Source organism: Podarcis melisellensis (genome assembly GCF_964234715.1).
Source record: "Podarcis melisellensis genome assembly, chromosome: 6".
NCBI lineage: Eukaryota > Metazoa > Chordata > Lepidosauria > Squamata > Lacertidae > Podarcis > Podarcis melisellensis.
The window spans coordinates 3928242-3949549 of record NC_138538.1 but is presented as its reverse complement, the minus strand read 5'-3'; the positions used below and the strand labels follow the sequence as shown (position 1 = coordinate 3949549).

At 49.0% G+C, this 21308-nt stretch overlaps 1 protein-coding gene across 2 annotated transcripts; it reads right to left on the bottom strand.

Moving 5' to 3' along the window:
• Positions 1 to 605: 605 nt before the first annotated feature.
• On the bottom strand, positions 606 to 20954 carry FKBP1A (FKBP prolyl isomerase 1A). 2 transcript variants are annotated; one of them, XM_081917409.1, is made up of 5 exons: positions 20774 to 20954; positions 20615 to 20662; positions 2938 to 3050; positions 2178 to 2312; positions 606 to 1684 (listed from the first exon to the last, which is right to left on the bottom strand). In XM_081917409.1, exons 1-4 carry the CDS (start codon positions 20808 to 20810, stop codon positions 2184 to 2186), a joined length of 327 nt encoding a protein of 108 aa, XP_081773535.1. In that variant the 5' UTR covers positions 20811 to 20954; the 3' UTR covers positions 606 to 1684; positions 2178 to 2183. The 2 variants fall into 2 exon arrangements, with proteins under 2 accessions (XP_081773535.1, XP_081773534.1); XM_081917408.1 differs by having other exon boundaries at positions 2148 to 2312; positions 20774 to 20953.
• Between the last annotated feature and the right edge of the window lie 354 nt (positions 20955 to 21308).

Below are 21308 nucleotides of genomic sequence, written 5' to 3'. Positions count from 1 at the left end.
TCCCTGAAACTCATTCCGATTACGCAGATAAAATATAACTGATGGAATTCTAAAGGATGTGCTATTATTGTGTTTTAAAACAGTCAAGATCCAAGGATTTCCCCCCACCCCCAGGCATGTACCTCCAGATGGTACAGGTGTCGGGCACCTGGACACCTTCACTTGGGTGCAAAATGTGCCTTGTGCCTGGCTAATTTCAAATGTTGCCTCCAGGTGTCTTAAGACTACAGATCCCACAAGGCCCAGCCAGCACGGGCAGCAGTCAGGGAAGGTGTGAGTCGTAGCCAGAACCTCTGGAGGGCACAGTGTGGCCTACCCCTCTTTTAAGAAGAAAATACGCCAGGTTCTTGGCAGCTGATCTGAGCTGTGACACTGGAATTCTACCTTGGCACAGGGTTATCCACACACTTCATGCCGCGGGCACAAACTGCAGAACCACTTTGACCCTTTGCAGGAGCTAGGCTGGCACGTGGCTGGATGCCTCGGGTGCCACGATGCGAAGGAAAGAACAGGACAAGAACACAGCCAATAAAGACGCTGGAAGCCAACCCATTTCCCAGAGAGGCAAGTGGAGGCAATAACCAAGACAAACAACATGCCCAGAGTTGAGAAAAGCCAGCGTAAAGCGTTTTTATTGCAATAATAAAACTCTATGTGTTTACGTGGTGATGGTGGAGGAGGCGGCGGTGGAAGAAGAGGCAGCGGCAATTCTCTTACCAAAACTCACTACGTGAGGGGATGGGGTCAGCAGGACACCAGGACGGGGGCCGGTGCATTGCCCAGGCGGCTGTGGCAAGCTGCGATGACCAGCATCAGATCTCCGTTAAGAACTCTGTACGGTGTGTCCGCACTCGGGAGGGCTGGGGGGCAGGCACGGGTTCACACCACCCCCATCACCCCCCATGGGGAAAGCAGCACCTTTTGAAGTCCTTGAATTTAGCTAGCTGCGGGGATTCAGACTGCTAAAAGGTAAAAATATCCTGAAAATCCAGTAGAAAACACCACGCACCACAATACTGGCGGGGGTGCGATGGAAGAGGTCAGTGGGCTGGGGGAGAGAGATGCCCCCCAGAGCAACAAGGTTGATGCTATGTCACCATGGAAGATGCCCCTTCCCCAAGATGGTAGTGGTGGGGGGGCGGGGGGGGGAGAGCCCCAGGTTTCAGGCAGAGAACCGTATCAACTCCTATGACTGAGGCTGCCCAGTGATTCAGCCCTCGACAGCCTCTCAAACTGCTTTGTATGGCTTTGCAGCAGAAAAATCGGGTTTTTTAATACAATAAGGTACTTCCCCAAAACAGAAACGAAACAAAGGCTTGCCTCGTTTCAAGCAACTTTTCCTATATAATGTGAACCAACCAGTATATTTACTAGCAATGCTCGATCATACACAACTCAAGTCTACACCAAAAAAATATATAATAAGATTAAAGAACCTGACCAAAACAAAACAAAAAACCAATAAACCCCAAAACAAGAGAACAGATAAGCTGAGGTTTTACAGCATGTAGCTTAAAAATGTCAAATATTGGAAGGAAACAAGGAAGGAGAATCAGAAGCAGAGCCGAGTGACCCAAAAACATTCAAATCAGGGTGGATGTAGTGGACAGCTGGGAAAGCTCCATACAAATTCATGTGCATTCGTCTTGAAGCAGAGATTTCTGGATTTCTCCATGTGCCAAACCTGTCAAGGCAAAAAAAAAGGGGGGGGACTTGCTTTAGAGTTTGCCCTGGAGAGGAGGGGTGTAGCTGCGCTGTACAGAGAATGAGAGGGGGGGGCGGGCGGAGAAAACAGGCGCAAATGCCAAAATAAAAAAGAGGTGGAGAAGATCGGACACCTCAGCCCTGTTGACTCAAGGCGTTGTGCCCATTAGTTGCCCAGGCAACCCTGCTCAGGTGCCAAGTTCAGCTCTGGCAGGAAGCTCTCAATCTCCTGCTATTGCCACTTATGGCAAGATAGTCACGCTCTGTGCCAGGCTGATGAATGGGCCCGGGATGCCTCGTTCTAGAGATTTCTGTGCAGACAGAGGCCTCTGAACACCTGCCTCTCCCTGAGCCACTGGAAGTGCCTCTTCTCTGTCTCTCTCGCTCTCGCGCTCTCTTTCGCACAAACACAAACCGAGGAGTCTTCCAATACCGTCACCTACCCTGGAGCAGGGAAATGGAAGAACACATGCCTCTTGTCATTCCATTTTTAGAAGCTCCACGTCAAAAATTAGGGTGGCATTGGGTGGGATGATACCCGGGTGGCCGGTGGCACCGTAGGCATAGTCTGGCGAGATTATCATCTTGGCTCGCTGCCCAACGCTCATCTGCAAAAGGAACACAGCAGGCCGTTAGAGCAGATGAAGCCCATTCCCACCTCCCGCTCTCAGCCTTTGTTTGCCCTCCCCAGAAGGTGTCTGAATCCCCGTTTCTGAAACACACAGGCCGGAAAAGGCAAGGTGAACAACAGGGGGACAAAGAAAAGCCTGACAGCAAAAGGCCTCAGGTTTCCCTGCTGTGTCGGGGATGGACGGACCGCGAGACACTGGCTGGCCACATCCTTCATATTCCCTCCATTCCAGCAACGAGGACAAGGCAGACAGGCTTAGCTGCAAACTATTCCCGAAAGGATGCTGAGAGATGCCTCCATTTCTAGTCTGCATCCACCTCAGTCTTAACACGAGATGGCTGGCATGATATGCAAATCTCTCACCACTGTGACTCACATGCAAAAGGCAGGGATAAGACAGAGGTTGTTCTCTCCAGGTAAACCCCACTGAGGTCATTATGAGCCAGATCCCAATTGTGGGGGGAAATCCCAGCCGGCCCAAAATATCGCCCCGTCCCTTTCAGCCGCCAAACCTTCCCGCTTCGTGCACAGAAGGGAGGAAGAGCCCCCAACTCTCCTCTCCGCCCAACTCCGGCTACCTGGCCCTGTTCAAACCTGCACACCTGGGCAACCCCTTCTTCCCAGCCACGGATGACCTCCTGTTTGCCCATCACAAACTTGAATGGCTTGTTCCTGTCGCGGGACGAGTCGAACTTCTTTCCATCCTCCAGCATACCTGTGATGGAAAAGGAAGCGCATGTCATCCTGGGGGCAAAATACACCCAAGAGAAACATTTCCCAGGAGAATCGTGCCAGCAAAGTAAACAAATCCGACACATGTCAAAAAGCACAGGGCTCTCAACTGGGGTGGGGAGAGGAATTCAGATGGCAGATTAATTCAGCGAGACAGATTTCAGTCGATAATGGTCAACTACGGTGGAACCTCAGAACGCCGTGGAACTCGAACGTCCAGCGCAGCTTCTGATTGGCTGCAGGACGCTCCTGCAGCCAATCAGAAACTGCGTCTTGGTTTCTCGAATGGATTAAATTAGAAAACCAAGGTACAACTGTAATACAAAATCGGTAACCAGGCACCAGGGAGACGCTCTCCACAAAGATGGAGCCCATTCCCTTTTTCTTCCGATCCCTTCTCAGTGATTCTTCAGTGCATCCCACAGACTTGACCCTCAGTCCTCTTCCCTAACTGAATGGAAGTCTAACTCATCTTAACTGTGTTTGCACATATTTCTGCTATTTCGTCCTTCCTTCACTTCCTCCTTGCAAAGGAAATTTGGATTGTAAGCTGCTTGGGGCAGAGGATATGTCCTTTCTGAACCCTTTCTGCTGCCAGATGAAAATATGCTATGACCCTTCCCATTTTCCTGAGCTCTGGTGAGTAAACCAAGAGAAAGACCCCACCCTGATAAAGCCAGTCAGCACCCGGCCCCCAAATAGTCAGGATTCCTCAAACCACAGTCATGTCTACACAATGCCTCCCCAAATTCACTGCTGCTAAAGCAGAAACATGGAAGGAAAAAGGAATTACAAGGCAGGGATTTGGTTACCAGCACTGTAGCCAACTCACTGAATGATGCCATGTCATGCAGAAACCAGAACCGACCCCCTGTGCCCCACCTAGAGGGGCAAGAGACCCACCACCTGGCTGACAGCTTTTGCATCTGCTGAATGAGTGCCCAAGACCCCAACTGCAATGTGTCCTTCAAAGAAAGGTGCTGCTTCTAAAGCATTTTTACTTGGTATTATAAGTGAGCACATATTAAACTGTTTTTATACGCAACGACAGCAGCAAGAGTATTGTTGGCCCAGAAATGGAAGCAAGAAGAAATACCGACGAAAGGAGAATGGCAGATGAAATTAATGGACTACGCAGAATTGGATAAAATGACAGGAAGGATTCGAAACCTGCGGGACCAGAGATTCACAGAAGATTGGAAGAAAGATACAAATTATTTGAAGAGCAACTGAAATCAACAAATTACGCTAGTAGGACTACAAGTTTTTTAAGGAGGAATATATGAAATATTTGCAAAGAAGAGAAAAGAAGAGAGACATTAGTTATATTTAAAAGTAATAGTGGAAGTAAGAAATGTAAATTAAGTGGAAAACATTGGAAAATTTTCAGATGTGATTGATGCAAGCAAAAAAATGTATAAGATATAAAAGTATGTTTAATAATTGTTGAAAATGATATGCTAAAAAACCAGTATTTTTTAAAAAAAAAATTAAGGAAAGGCGCTGCTACTAAAGCACTGTGAAATTTTCCAGTAGCCAGGCATGAGCAGGATACTAACTTTTTCTCGGCCAGCCCAGGGTTATCCAAAATCAGCCTTGTGCCCCAAGTTCACGTTTAATTACAGAGGTCACAGAAACATCCAGACCTAACGTGACCAAGTTTGCTACACGACACCAAGTTTGGCTGATGAAACCACAGAGCGACGGCATCTTAGATGCACAGGAAGTTGTGGTGTTCACCAAACGAGAGGACCACAACATGAACTTGTGTCTCGCCTGCCCCACATCGCCTCCGGGAAGCAGGGGAGAGAACTGATAACACGCCTTTAGTGTACTCTTAAAAAAGCTACCACTCAACGTCAGCATTCAACGATTGAAAAAAAAAATGGGTTTTGATTTCTTTTGAAAATAAGAATGAGAAGCAACAGTAAGACGCTAACAAAAAATAAATCCAGGAGTCTAACTAAGGCCAGTGGATAATTAGGTCATACGCTGTTCAGAAATAAGCTCTCTGTAAAACTCCATACAAACAGGCCACACACTTACTATTCTGAGATGTTCCTATCCAGGGACTCCCATGAGCCCTCAATCTGTTAGCCACCTCAGTCTCTTAGCCACCATCCATCCTTCAACCACCTCCAGACACTCACACAGGACCTTCAAAGCCTACACAAGCAGCCTTGCTGGAACAGACCTGGGGACTAATAGAAAGTCCAGTATCCTATTTTCAACAGCCATGAACCAGCACTCGAAGGCCAAAGGTCCTCCCCACTTGCTCTTCAGCAACAGGACTAAAGGAAGCAGATAATGTAGACTCAAAACATTGCTTCTAAATACCGTATTTTTCAGTATATTAGACGCCCCCATGTACAAGACGCCCCCTATTTTTGGGGACTAACATCTTAGATAATGGGGGTGATGGCACAGAGTTGTTGAGCTTTTTTTGTTGAGGACTGCCCTTGACGCAGCTGCCAATAACACGCCCAATAACCGCTGAAACCAGTGGCAGCAACCAATCAAACGTCCACCCTATGTACTATCCATGTATAAGACAACCCCAACTTTTTAGCATACTTTTTTAAATTAAAAAACAAAACAGAACACCTAGTCTTATACAGTGGTAGCTCTGGATGCGAACGGGATCCGTTTCAGAGCCCCGTTCACATCCTAAGCAGAACACAACCCGCTTCTGCGCGTCGTCGCTATTCGCCGCTTCTGCGCATGACATTTTGAGCATCTGCACATGCGCAAACGGCAAAACCCGGAAGTAACCCGTTCTGTTACTTCCAGGTCGCTGTGGAACACAACCTGAAAACACTCAACCTGAAGCATCTTTAACCCGAGTTATGATTGTACACATAAAAGTACGATACATGATAAATTTTATGAAGTACTTTGACTACTCTAAAATAGTCTATGAACATTAAGTGTCATTAGGGGAGGCTACCAGACATAAACTGATTGTGCTGCTCTCTGCTCACAACTGTGCAAAGCAGGTTACATGTGGCTGCAAGAAAAGACCCATTGATTGATATTTCCAGTGCACTAGGAAATGCAGAAAGCAACCTGAGAAAAGCCTTTGGGGAGGCCTTGCAGCTTGCAGGCATCCGCAACAGGTCTGCCACAACCATTAAAGAGGATTAGTTTGTGATTAAGTGAGATATGCAGCTAAGCACAGGGCCAGCCAAGAACTTAAGACCAGCAGGGAAGGAGGTTCCAAGGACCTACATTCCGGTCCAGGGAAGAAAACAGCAAAGAGCTCTTTATCGCTTGAAGATCCTGTATACATCCAGTGCAAGACCCCTCCTGCCATGGGGCTCTTTACAAATTAAGAGCCGTGGTGAGCTTGCATTGTAATGGCCAGCTTGACAGGATCGGCTTCCATTTTAAAAGTGCAAGACTCATCTTGGGAGACAGCCGAGCGAGATACAGGGACATTAGTGTCCAGAGCAAGGAGGTTGGTACGTTTGTCTAGTCTGCCTCTTCCCCCACTGGCCGATTCTGAACTTGAAGCGCTCACAGGTTTTGAGCTTGGTGAAGGAGTGAGGACCCGCGTTCAGCACAATTCTTCCACTTTTATTTAGAAAGTGCTTCTAAGTCACCTTTTGAGGCACCGTTTGCCTAAGATGCGCACACATAATACAGCTTAAACAAAAGCAAATGAATTAATCACGCAGTTATTTTTAAAATAGGTCAATTGAAAGGCACGACGGCATAGATCCCAGGAGCTAAAAGAATGCTAAAGGTAAAGGTAAAGGGACCCCTGACCGTTAGGTCCAGTCGTGGCCGACTCTGGGGTTGCGGCGCTCATCTCGCTTTATTGGCCGAGGGAGCCGGCGTACAGCTTCCGGGTCGTGTGGCCAGCTTGACTGAGCCGCTTCTGGTGAACCAGCGCAGCACACGGAACGCCATTTACCTTCCCGCTGGTAAGCGGTCCCTATTTATCTACTTGCACTTTGAGGTGCTTTCGAACTGCTAGGTTGGCAGGAGAAAAGAATGCTACACATTCCGAAATCCTCACTTCCCTGGCTATGTCAACCACGACTTGCCCAAGCTTAACTGGTCAAGGTAATGAGAGAAGGCTCACTCCTGTATTGAGGCAGCAGTAAGTATCTAAGAGATGCTTCAGGGAAAGGGTGATCTAGAATCCGTGTCCAGAATCCAAAGAACAGCAGCTGGATGATGATGATAAAACTTGTATACTGCCCTATGAAGGTAAAGGACCCCTGGATGGTTAAGTCCAGTCAAAGGCGACTATAGGGTTGTGATGCTCATCTCGCTTTCAGGGCGAGGGAGCCGGCATTTGTCCACAGACAGCTTTCCGGGTCATGTGGCCAGCAGGACTAAACTGCTTCTGGTGCAGCGGAACACCGCGACAGAAACCAGAGCAGCGCATGGAAACGCCATTTGTCTTCCCGCTGCAGTGGTACCTATTTATCTACTTGCGCTGGCATGCTTTCGAACTGCTAGGTTGGCAGGAGCTGGGACAGAGCAACGGGATCTCACCCCGTCACGGGGATTCGAACCGCTGACCTTCTGATCAGCATGCCCAAGAGGCTCGGTGGTTTAGACCACAGCACCACCCACACTCCTGCCCTATACATGTAGATCTCAGGGCGATTCACAACGTAAAATTGCAATATAAAAAGACAAAATACATAATAAAGACAAAGACAACCCAATAAGCCCCACTTCCACAACACATTTAAAAGTTCTCAGCATCCACAGAACTTTGGCCTTGTATTATAAAAGAGCAGGCCTCAGCCCCATGGCAGGGAAACTCTTTTTCAAAGTTGGTGAGCTGGCTTGATAATCTCCTGCGGGGAGTGTGAAAAATTCCACTGAGCACGCCTAGATTAGCCTTTGGGATCCAAGCACAAGGACCTGAACAAAAGGACTCTTGGAACCTGGGAAATTTAAACCCGCCAGGCAATTCGAACCAAGTCAAGCAATGAAGATAGGCATCAGCAGTTTTGTTGGGTATGTTCACGGTGCAATCCGTCCTCGTCTAGTCAGAAGTAAGCCCCACCAAGGCCAATGAGATTTACACCTAATTATATGCGCATGGCAGGAGCAAGGAACCCTTTCCCTCCAACCCAATGGCTGCACTCTCTTCCAGGCAACCTGCCAACAGTTACATGGCCATTGGTGGGCGTTGCCTTTGTACAGAAGGCTAGTTTCTGCACATACTCCGGGTGACCAGATTTCAAGGACACATTCTAGCCAGGTTAACATATTCAAGGAGGGTAGTGAGGAAGGGCCAGCAAGGGGAGCCTGCCCACCCGTGGTGTATACCATTTCTGCTGCTTCTCTATAGTAAGATGACAATAACAGGAGATCAAGAAAAGTTCTGCACTTACATTTTACGCACGAGAACACAAACATGTTACACGTTGTCATCACACAAAGGGGTTCCATGCCCAGATTAGCCAGGAATACTCAGATCTTTGGCTGGGACAGACAGACTCTAACAGAGTCCTTTTGCAGGGAGCATCCATGTCATCCATAACTTGATGACAACGAGTTTTGAGAAACAGACCTTGTCGACAAAATGGTTAACCAGACTGATATTTTCTCCTAAGTGTTCTGAACACACGTCTAGAGGCTGCACGGGGGTGAAGGGAAGAGCACACTGCAAAAAATGCGTGAGGCTTTGATTCCGATTCTACCGGAGAGCAAGGAACTGAGCATCCATATGCTACCACCATCCTGCTCTCAGACGCCACCTTTCCAGACTTCCCATCACACTGCTCTCCAGGGATGCATTCCTGTTCCAGCCACTCCTTCTGACTGGCAAACCTTCCATGCGCCTAACGTCTGCAATGGCCTAGGCCACAATGCATGTATGCGTTGAGGTCTTCCCCCTCTGAGACCTCCTAAGGAGGAGGCTGAAAAAGAGGCACTCTTTCCCACTTACACTTTTGGCTGTACAGTTGTACCTTGGAAGTCGAAGAGAATCCCGTTCCGGAAGCCCATTTGGCTTCCAAAATGTTCAGAAACCAAAGCGCGGCTTCTGATTGGCTGCAGGAACCTCCTGCAGCCAATCGGAAGCTGCAGAAGCCCCGTCGGATATTTGGCTTCCAAAAATAGTTCGCAAACGGTCATTTCTGGGTTCGTGGCATTCAGGAGCCAAAACGTTCGAGAACTAAGCTGTTCGAAAACCAAGGTATGACTGTATGTGCCCCTGAAGGTTCGGATTAATTCTACTGGAACTGACTAGGTCTGAAGGCAACCCTGTTTAGGGAAGTTTTAAATGACTGATGTTTTAATGTATTTTTAATCTCTTGTTGGAAGCCGCCCAGAGTGGCTAGTGAATAAATTTTATTTATTTATTTATTTATTTATTTAATTTATTTCTACTACTACTACTACTACACAGATCCTCTGGAAAAGTGATGTGTGATCTATGCACCCTCTTGCTTCCTTCCACACTGTTCTTAGGCAGGAGAAGTGTGCCAAACAGGCCTAAAAGGGTCCACAGTCCCTTCCTTAAAGAGATCAAATGAGCTGAAGGTGCAGGGCAGCAGCTGGAGGAAGGTGGAAGGGTTTAGCCAGTAGAAGTCCGACAGACTGGCAGACCTGAACAGCAAGATATTGAAAGCAGTGAGGACAGCGGTTGAAACTGAAATAGTGTGAGCCCATAGTGGTGAGAAGGAGGGCAAGGAGGGCCGGTAACGCACATCCTGCCTTAGGACTAAAGGAAGGCGACAAAGTGGTGTAGCTGCATGCACTCAGATTTCTTAAGTATATACTGCACAGAAACAGGACTTCAGTAGAGCCATACCCCAGTTTTCCCAGACTGCCTGACTACCACAGTTGCAGCTCTCTTTCTTCCTAGGGAGCTGACAAAACTCTGGGGCAACACCACATGTCTTCACAGAATGACTTCTTAGGAGAAACTTGTATGCGCGTGCGAACAGCACAGAAGGCACCTGAGCTCGAATAATCCCTAAAAATCCATGCGATGCTTTGCGCCTTTTGCTTTGGGGAACGAAGGCCAGGTTCCTGCAAAGGGGGAAGGTAAGGAAGAACACAACAGCTCCCCTGCGCTGCCTACCTGCTCTCGGGTTGCCAATGCCCTGTATTAAAGCACCTCAGATATGGGTCTCATTAACAGCCCTGGTTTTTGATGTCAGGAGCTGCAGACACACAGGTGTAGATCTCCTATTAGTTGTACACTGGGCGTGATCAGGGTCTGCTTCCGCTGCCAGCATTCCCTTCTGCACATGGGCTGGGCAGAACTCTCGCCAGCCCAAGCCAGATTCGAACAGTGTGTGCTCTTATGCAGACTTATAAAGCACAGCAGTGCAAGGGAACACCTCGTGGCCCAAGGGCAATTCAAAAGAGCAAAGGGAGGAAGTAGCTGCATTGTTTTCGTTACTTGTACTTGGGCTTGCTCAACAGTAGGACAGTGTTTCTCAAACGTGGGTCTCCAGCTATTGTTGGACTACAACTCCCATCATCCCTAGCTAGCAGGACCAGGGGGTCAGGGATGATAATAAATAAATTAATAATAATAATAATTTATTATTTGTACCCCGCCCATCTGGCTGGGTTTCCCCAGCCACTCTGGGCAGCTTCCAACAAAGATGAAAAATACAAAAAATTGTCACATATTAAAATCTTCCCTGAACAGGGCTGCCTTCAGATGTCTTCTGAATGTCAGGTAGTCGTTTATCACTTTGACATATGGTGGGAGGGCGTTCCACAAGGCGGGCGCTACTACCGAGAAGGCCCTCTGCCTGGTTCTCTGTAACTTGGCCTCTCGCAGTGAGGGAACCGCCAGAAGGCACTCGGCGCTGGACCTCAGTGTCCGGGCAGAACGATGGGGGAGGAGATGCTCCTTCAGATATACTGGGCCGAGGCCGTTTAGGGCTTTCAAGGTCAGCACCAACACTTTGAATTGTGCTCGGAAACGTACTGGGAGCCAATGTAGGTCTTTCAAGACCGGTGTTATATGATAGGAGGTGTAGTCCAGCAACAGCTGGAGTTTGAGAAACACTGGAGCAGGACACAAGGACAAGGGAGGCTGTGTGTGGAAGGTGGAAACCGCTCCCCCTAGAGCAGCGGTTCTCAACCTGGGGGCCCCCAGATGTTGGACTACAACTCCCATCACCCGTAGCTAGCAGGACCAGTGGGTCAGGGATGATGGGAGTTGTAGTCCAACATCATCTGGGGACCCACAGGTTGAGAACCGCTGCCCTAGAGAGAGGTCCATGCCTTTGGTACTCAGAGGCAGTGATACAGCCTCTGCTGGAAAGAAAATAATATCTGGACCCCTCTGATTTGAACACCCACTGACCCACCAGGTTGCGTAATATGGCTCTAGGGTTTCTGGATTCGAACTAGTTATGCTAGCTGCCTCCTAGGATAGATTTTGGCCTGGAAGACACCTCTGTTGTACAAGCAGATGACACAGGCGGGGAGATATGTGAAGAAGCAAAAGCCTGTTTGCTCTCCTGGCCCTCTCAGTAGCATTCAGTAGAGTACTAACTATGGTTATCTTTCTGGGCTGCCTTGGAGGACCAGGAATTTTAAAACTTTTCCTTTAAAGCCAAAGACATTTATCCTCTTCAGAATGCAGCACTCAACAAGAAATCAACAGTTTGGGGTTTGTTTTTTTCTCCATGTACGCAGAATTGCATAACAGTCCCCACTTAGGGTAACAAATGTTTACTGGCCTCGTTATCAAATTAAGCCAGCCTCCAAAAGGGCCAAAGAATACCAAACCCACACGATTTCTTGTGAATCAAAACACATTCTTGCAGCAAAATCAAATCTAACATTCCAAGCACGGGGGAGACTGCCAGATACTGACAAGGCACAGTCCCCACTTGGAGCAGGAGGAAGAAGAGGAGGAGGAGGAGGAGGAGGAGGAGGAGGAAGAGGAGACAAAGCCAGGACTCCCCTCCAGAGCAGGAGGATGGATGGAGATGTTTGCCACCACGGATAAGGAGGGGAGCGGTGAGACCAAAAAGGAAAAGTTGACAAGGTGGAAAGTGCAGCCTTGGACCCGGAGTTGAGACATCAAGGGATCTAAGCAGCGAACATCCGTTTTTCGCAAGAGGCCAATGCCTGTACGAGAGCTTCCACATTTGAAGCAGCAGCCCTGCTCAGCTTCCTCCTGGGACAAGGCGTCGTGCTTTCTAGCTCCCTGGAATTATATTTTAAGAGATGTCTGAGGCACCTTTTTACAGAAGGCGGTAAAAATATTCCTGTTCAATGGCAGCCAAATACAGTTCAAGAACTGTATTTGGCTAATAATTCTATTTTATTTTATTATTTTTTTTGCACTTCACATCATTTGGCTGTTTTATCCTTGCCCGAGTGAGTGGGGGTTAAGGCTTATCTCAAGGAATGCAGCATGCATGTACCGAAGTAAAATGGCATAGCATGCAGTATCTAATGCAAATAATAATAATAATTATGAACCTAACAAGAGTTTGGCTGCTGCATGAGATCAAAGATCCGGCACTTTGTTTTCAGTGGCCAAGCAGGACATGAACACAATGGCACGCTCCTTAATGGCACGCTCCTTTTTCGGCTGGGTACTGAATTGATCTTAAGAAGTTAAAATGTTGAGTAAAGGTAAAGGGACCTCTGACCATTAGGTCCAGTCATGGCCGACTCTCTCGGCGCTCATCTCGCTTTACTGGCTGAGGGAGCCGGCGTACAGCTTCCGGGTCATGTGGCCAGCATGACTAAGCCTCTTCTGGAGAACCAGAGCAGCACACGGAAACGCCGTTACCCTTCCCGCCAGAGCGGTACCTATTTATCCACTTGCACTCTGACGTGATTTCGAACTGCTAGGTTGGCAGGAGCAGGGACCGAGCAACGGGAGCTCGCCCAGTTGCGGGGATTCGAGCCACCGACCTTCTGATCGGCAAGTCCTAGACTCTGTGGTTTAACCCACAGTGCCACCCGCGTCCAAAAAATGTTGAGTACGCACTCCAAATAACCACAACATGCGAATTCTGCGCAGCTAAGATTCCACTCCCGACTCCAGAGCTCAAGTCCCTGCAATTATTTCCTGATCAGGAAATCCATATCCTTCTCTCAAAAGCTGGAAGATTTCCAAGGATGCTAAAAACTAGTCAGTATGGACAAAGATGGCAATTGAGCTGCTGAACATGCATTTGTGGCAGCCATCGTTTATTAGCCAATTCACCCTTCTGTGGGTCACACTGGTTCAAATGGAGCAGCTCCAACAAAGCCAACTTAAGGCACCTCAGGTATTATGCGGCAGCACAGACAGAGGGGCAGGAAAGTATACCAACTGCCTTGAATGCCATTTTCTGACTGTGGAATTAGATAGAGCAATTTAAAGCCTAGTGCTAAGCTTGCTTAGCTGTGAGCCCCATTGAATTTATCTCTCCCACCTTCAGTAAAAATCACTCCCAAGTAGATTTACTCTCAGGTAATCTTGCACAGAATTGCAGCATTTGCCGCAGACAGCAGACACCCTGTGTAACTCTGCTGCAACTCACTGCCCCTCTCTTAAAAGGTTACTCGATCAGAAGACAACGAAAGCCTGCATTTGTTGCAGGAAGTGAGAAACTGCAGCCCTCTGAGTGCCTGTAGCCTGGGCAACACTCCTATAAGTACAATTTGAATTGAATGAAGAATGGCTCCATTTCAAGAAGGTCAGACATCTCGCATTCACTGGGTCTTTGCCACAGTTGGCAGGCTGCCCTCCAGAGCCTCAGAAGGCAATGTGCAAATTGGCAAGAGGCGGCCCAGGAGTTCCCACCCACTTCGATTTGCAGCACAGAGAGAGCAAGGAGCGTCTCAGAGGCTGCTTTCGCTGCCGCTTCAAGTGCCGGCTGCACAGCTGGCCTTTCAGCTACAAAGGCTCCTCATCACCTTACACGGTAAAGTCCTTCCCAAGCAGGCAAACGTCCCCGTTAAAGCCAGCGGCTGGAAAACAAAGGGCATTCCTGTCCCAGAGCCGTTTACTTTGGGAAGGTATGAACAGAATGTGCAACATTTCCTAGAGTGCCATCTTGCTGCTCTGGAACGGAGACACGATTCTCTGGCAGCCTATGGAGCCTGGCAGCCGGTCCTGTTAGCAACAAGAGGCTTGGCGGTGGTGGGCAAAGGTCCAGATTTAAGTCGGGATACGAAAGGGCACTGTCACCCGATGACAGCTTATTTGCAAACTTTGGCCAGCTTCGTCAGGTTCTACAAAAAGGCAAGATGGAGACCAGTCGCAGCAGCTGCCCCAGAAGACACAGGCCATTGGAGGGCAGAATACACACGTTGCTCGCTTAGAAGGAGGGGATCCTGGGAAAGGGGAACGCGGGAGGGAGAACAGGCAAACTGGGGCTTCCCCAGTTTCCAGCACTGACCAGTGAGGAACAGAAAAGCCACAAAGCTCTGCTTGCGCACTCATGGGCAAACAGGGCCTCCAAAGGAGCCTGTTTCTCTTGGCACCTGTCAGCGCCGTCTCTGAATGGCTCACTCCCCTCAACTGCCATGACATGGCCCAAATCATGCTCGGCACCCAGGGCCACACATTGCCTAGGAGGTGCGCATATTTACAAGCACACTTTTTGCAGAGAGCCCAGAGACAAGCTGCTTTGCTTAGACCCCTGAAATCTATGCCCTTGTGTTCTTGACCACTGCTTTCCAGGGTGCACCCAGTAAAACCCATTGCAGGTGCACTGATCTAACCAAAACTGTGCTTCAAGCGTGCCAAAAGAAGCTATATATATATATATATATTATTTTCCTCAAAATAGTAATCTCAACAGCACACACGGCCTAAACAATTCGGCGGCGCATCTCAGCAAGTTTTGCAACATGCTATGTAAGATGCCAACACACAACATCTCAGGTGAAGGATACTGGCCAACAGGAACAGGAAAAATCCTTTCCCAACTCGTGGTGAAAAATGAAGATTGCCTTTTAACTTCTGTTACCAGTCTGATAAGTCATTAAGCTGACACTATCAATGTTTGGCATCCCCTGCAAACTACGTCTATACGTTGTTTGGCCCTGACCCTCAACAGTCTGAAATGACATCGGGTGCATGCAATTTAGTGCCACACTATTACACGTGTTCCGTCTGCGAAAGCATTTTCGCTTGCAAGGCAGAAAGGTCCCCCTTGCACTGTTCTGGGGGTACCCCAAAACCCCAGAGCAAGTTTCAGGGAGCACAGGGATATAAGGGGGGGGGGAATCCCATTTTGAAAGTGGAAGCCCTTTTACAGGGCTTCCGCTGGCAGAGTTCATTAGGTGAATCACACTCATCTTACAGTCATTTCCAATTGGCTATACAGTGGCATCATCCCATTCATGATCCCTGAATGGCTGAGATCACCCGAGATCAATACTCTGAGGAGAATTAATGGGATCAGAGGCGACTGAAGAGAAAAGAATATCAACACTATTTGTCTCAGAATTACTAGCTTCTACCTGAAGAATGAAACCAGATATTTGGTTCAGCTCTCTTTTTAAGAGGTGTCCTGCTTCCAGTTCAGTTATGAAAATGGAGTGGTGGGGGCACAGATGCTTCTTACCCCACCAGACCAGTTGGAGAAGTCGACTGTGCAAAACAGGGCCTGCTCTCAATCACATAAAGCTGATTTTAAATGAATTTCATGCTTGGGAGAGGATCACCTTTGCCTGCCACATCTGGAAACTACTTGCCGTGGGGAAACCCAAACTGCTCCTACTAAGCTGACAGTTCTTGTAAATGCATCTGAAATGCTACGCAGCTTTTGCCGCTCCTAAGAAGTTCAGGCACTAACCAGAATGAGCACATCTGCCCCCAATCCTCAGGCTGTGGGCACAGAACCTCACCCAGGCTCCCTGTTGCTCCCACACTGGCACCAGAGAGAATTCATTAGCTTGAATAATCCAAAACTGCCCCATGAGGTGTGGTCAGGATCGCAGTTTAGAATTCCCAGCACCCAACACACACCCTGAAGGTTACTGGGGAGAACCATCCTAACTTTTTAACTCCTATGATACAGAACATGCAACCCTCATGCCACAAAACCATTTCTCCTCTTCTTCCACGCTTTGTTCCCAAAACTGTTGTGTTGCAAAGAGAACGTCAGCAATGTCTAGGCAACACGATGACCATGTACAGACGCAATAGACAATCTTTATCGAATTCCTTCAAACCATAACAAGTACAAAATGAAACCTTTAGTCTCAAAGTCTCTGAAAATCTTTAAATGAAGCGAGGTACCAGGCTTTGTACGATGAAAGACAAGCTGTGAAGCTTTGTGTATTAGGCAAATATGATGTCCAACACTGAACAGTGATTCCAGATATTGACTACTGCTTCGTAGAATTCTTCGTCAGCGTGGTGGGAGAATATAGAATTGCTTCATAAACCCATCTTATTTTGAATGAATGTATGTAAATGAAAATATCATATGCTGTGGAACAGTGCTCATGTAATAATGTAGTCATTGCTCACTGTCTGTATCTGGCATCTTGCACGTACGATCCCTATCCTGCTCACATCGGATGCTGCTCGCTAAATCAGACCAGGCCAACCTTTTGAGCAGATGTGCCCCTTGCCAAAAAAAAGCTAAACCAGAGCATGAAACACCTGAGAAAGGAGAGCGGCTGCATTTTAGCACCACGGGGATTGCTAAAGGTAAGACGGTGTTGTCCAAACACACACACACACACACCCAAATGAAGTGGAGATGACGGAAAGGCGCTGCCGACAGCTCAGCCCTCCCCAAATGCTCCACAGACACGGAAAAGGAAGGCTGCACTGCCAGCACCAGAGGGCGGGCGAATCTCCTGTCCCAACCAACAGCCTCCAGGTCCCCTGCCAGCCATCCCTTTGTTCTTCCTGTCAGCGCAAGAGGCAGCCAGGGAGAGACCATCCTCATTTCCTTTCCCCACCCAATGACAGCAGGGAAGGAAAGAGAAACAGATGGAGTGGCTGCTAATCCGGGAGGAGCGGAGAGGGAGGAGGTCTGCGCCGGCACCAAGCCTTCCCTTTTCTTCCCTTTGGCATCCAGAAACGGGGTCCCCAGGAAATACTGTGGAGGGAAAAAGGAGATCGAAAGGGGAGGATGGCAGTCCAGTGAAGAGCTAGCTCGTTCCACAAGCTATGCAGGACAGAGCTAAAGAGAACATCTCCAAGGGGACAGGCCCTTTGCTGTTTTAACTCACACCAGAGTAAGGCTGCTACACAGGGAGAACCCTCCCTCATAAGAACCCAAGGGGTGCTGTGCCAAATCCCCACAGACCCTGCAGCCTGGAGGCCAGAAAATCACTTTGGCTTCCACAGCTACATCACGGAACTGGAAGAACTGGTAATTCAACCTGGCATCTTCCCCTAAAAAACAGGATACTCTCCATGGACAGCATTCCCAGAATTTCCCTGGAGGCATCCAAAAAAGATTTCGCTCCCCAGACTGCAAGTTTAACTGCTATCTTACTGCTTCCACCCGTTTGTCTCCCTTACTTCCCCAACCCCACCCCAAGGATGTCTGAAGAGCAGCTACCACTCAGTTAGTGTTACGCCTTCTTCATATTTCTGGCACAACGAGAACCCTTGCAAGGGTGTACAAAGCAAGGGGTGCCAAGAAGAAAAATCAGCCACTACAGAGCTAAGAACCAGGCCATCCATCCAACCACTGTTGGAAGAAGCTCTACCCATATAAGCAGCTTGGTTGTTACAGCGCAACCACGGCAAAGCATTCTGACCTTGCATACTTCATGGTGTTCTCCCTCCCGCCACAAACAGCTTCAAGCCCTACAAGGAAAGAACTCAAACCTTCACTCCTCGTGGGCAGCCAGCTCTGCAGGTGCACAATGCATACCGTTCACTGCGCGGCATCAGGAACGTGGAACTCTGCACCAACTCCCAGCATTAGAGCCATTATGATACAAGCCATGATCGATTTGCACGGGGGCTACTTTCCGATGAACTGCACACTTACGTGAAATAGTGTACAATCCAAACAGCCACTGAAAAAGCCTGCAAACACCCTGATTCACCCCTTTTGGTGACATTTTTAGATCACTTCCAGGTGCGGCACAATGCGAGTGTGTGCACTTGCACACATTTTGGACATACCTAGAACGGTCACTGCCTGTATTCTTGTCCCAGATGGTCTCTTCTATGCGGCACACACAGTCTCTCCATGGGTCAGGCAATGATGTGAGACGGCTCTCCATAAAAATGGCAATGGGACCTACAGAGACGCTTTCGGCCAGCTGCAATCCAGTAGTGGAATACAAGAGCCCTTCAGAAGTCTGCCATACTCAGACCCTGGTTTCCTTCCATTAGTAATTCACGTACGGATCATCACTCACTGCATGCAGGAAGGGCAAGGGATTTCAGGATGCTGTGTGAATATTTACAATTTAAAGTTGCTAGAAGCCGTAAGAGATAGAGGGCAGCCAGCAATTCCATGGGTGCCTTTGAAGCCTTCTTCCAAGAGACTGGGCTGTCGCCTCCATCTCTTCCTAGCAATGAATCCCAGTACAGAAAGGGGAATACCTTAGTGGACAAATTAGCTGTCAGTTCCACAGATCAACCAATCGGGCTTCAAGCAGAAAAGCGAAATATCTACCAAAGAAGGTTAACACAGAGTTCACGTTCCACCAGATTCAGAGCCACCCTCAAAATCGGGGAGCATGTTCTCAAAAAAGGGGCACAGGCAACATGTTTCAACCAAATGCTTTCTCACTGCACATTGCACGGCAGCTGACTTTCCAACTAGATCAATTTCATGGCGTCTCTCAATGATTTGGGCGCTTTTGATCAAGCTAGGGAGCAGATAGCCTCTTTGCTAAAAGGGTTTAACATGAGCCAAAATGGAAGTACTTCTAATATAATATGCTAATCACCACAGTAGTGCACCCAGGTGATTAAATACAGTACTTTGGCACAATCATTTGAAGACCTGTGCTTTCCTCACATTGCCAATATTAGATTTTGCAGTACAAAAATATGTTAGGTGACCTGTGTACCACCAAAGAATCAGCCTGAGTGCAGAGACAGTGACTGACATGCTAATGAACACTTGATAACAGAGACTACCTGAAAGGTAGCACATTTTTTAAACACACACACACGGATATGCAGTTATATATGGAACCGCAGACCCATCTACATATCACTAAAACCACAAAATATCAAGATGCACTGAAACAAGAGTACACAAGGATCTGCCTTATGTTCAATCAGACCACCGGATCCATTTAGCTCTGGGTTATCTACACGGACTGGCAGCAGCTCTCCAGGGTTTCAGAAGGGAGGAGTCCTCCCCAACAGTACCTGGAGAGACCAGGTACTTAACCTGGGACTTTTCGCACCCAAAGCACAGGCTCTATCATTTAGCTTTGGCCCCTTCCTCAATGCTTGCTTCCACTGCCCAAGAAATTTAGGCTTTTTCCTGAAGTATTTTTGAAAAAAATTCCAGCCCCAAAAATCTTGCCCACAAACATGAAACACATTTTTTCACTCAGTTCTGATGGAAGTTCCTTAAATATCCCAACCGTCAAAAAGCAAGTAAGCAAGCTACTGTAACAAATAAATAAATTTGGGCAGATTGGCTGGCATGACAGACAATCACTTGGGAAACAGAGCAGGCCAGAAACATTGAAACCACAACCATGTTTTTTAGCCTTTCAGACGGAGAAGCTTAACAGAGAAGCATGCGGTTGCAGGCGAGGGCGGCATAAGCCCCGCAAGATGCCAACCCCAGCCTAAGACCCCTGCCAGAAACAACAAGATTTATGACGAAATTGCAGTATTAAGGGCAAACAGCTTATCTAAGTAGTACCTTCCTTTTGGTGAGATCCTTTTCGCCTAGCCAAGCACAGCTGCTTGGGAATCCATGGCTGCTCCAGTAGTACCTCTGAGCAGGTGGTGGCTCAGGGAAAAACCACACACTGGATTTAAACATGCGTGCCGTAGACCACAAAGCTCGCTGGCGTGGAGGGGGCGGCATGCGGAGAGACCCCACACAGCCACCCCTTTTCAATGCATGCAGCAAGACCCAAGGAGCATCAGTTGCCAAGGGAAGAAAGGGCACAGATTTGAGTCCCCACCACCCAATTTCCAAAAGCAGGTTGGTGGGTTGCGATGCCCAAAATACGGTTAAAATGCGAGGGAGGAGGGGGTTGTTTTTGCAACCAGGTAAGGAAGGAGGAGCCTCAGCCTGCCAATCATCCCCCCCCATTTGACAATTAAGGTTTTCCTCTAACCACTGCACCTTATGCCACCGTGCCCAGCCATATCCTAACCCTCTGCTGAAAGGAAGAAGGGGGGGCACAGATTTCTGCTCCTGCCTCTCCCCCCCTTAACATTTCACCCCCTACAAGCTGAGACACACTCGCCCCCCCCACACGCACAGTTGCCCCCTGCACCCCTCCCTTTTCTGCTCCAAGCACAAAACGCAGCTGTGACCCCCCCTCCCTCCCCACCAGACACAGAGAGAGCCCGTTTGCAGACGACCCCTCCCCACCCCAACCAAAAAGCCTCCCCCCACCCCCACATTCCGGGAAGTGGGGCGAGTGGGGGCGGGTTTAAAAGAGGGTCATTCAGACGACGAGACTCACCCGTGTAGTGCACCACGCAGGTCTGCCCGCGCTTAGGGAAGGTCCTCCCTAGATGAGAGAAAAAGGCAGTTAGTTAATGGGGGGGGAGAAAAGGGGGGTTCGTGCCCCCTAACCTCTTGAGGGGGGGTCGTCGGTTGAGGGGGGGGTCTCTCGGCTCACCGTCCCCGGGGGAGATGGTCTCGACGCGCACGCCCATGTGGCCCGGCCCGCGGCGTTGCTAGTCCCCAAAGGCGCACCGGGAGGAGCGGCAGCAGCGAGTCCGGCAGGCGAGAGGAAGGCGAAGCAACGGCGGACGAACCACCAACGCCTGGAGCGAAGGAGGGGGGCGGGGAGGGAGGAGCCGCGCCTGCGCCCTGCCCTTTAGAACGGAAGCCCCGCCCAACGCCGACGCCGACGCCCGGACTCGCCTCGCCGGAGTGAGCCGCTCGGAGCCACGCCCAGCCGTTTCTCTCTCTCGCGCGCGCCCGCCCGCTCGGAAAGGCGAGGCGCACGTGGCCGCGGCGGTGGGAGGGGCAAAGAGCGCGGCTGAGGGAGAGGGGAGAGCAGACGCCGCCGCCATCTTGGCTGCTGCCCCTCAGGGAGGAGGAGGAGGAGGAGGCGGGAGAGGGAAAGCGGGCTGCTCCCTCTTTCTCCCCCGTCCCCGACTCTCCTACAGACATATACGTATATTAGTATATCATATATACTAATATAT

What these genes read in the sequence shown, in the direction of transcription:
- FKBP1A (XM_081917409.1), bottom strand. Translation starts at nt 20,810, where the DNA reads ATGGGCGTGCGCGTCGAGACCATCTCCCCCGGGGACG. An exon ending in GACCATCTCCCCCGGGGACG is followed by an intron (nt 20,663 to 20,773) that starts GTGAGCCGAGAG and finishes TCTCTCATCTAG; the next exon opens with GGAGGACCTTCCCTAAGCGC. An exon ending in GGGAAGAAGGGGTTGCCCAG is followed by an intron (nt 2,313 to 2,937) that starts GTGTGCAGGTTT and finishes TTCCTTTTGCAG; the next exon opens with ATGAGCGTTGGGCAGCGAGC.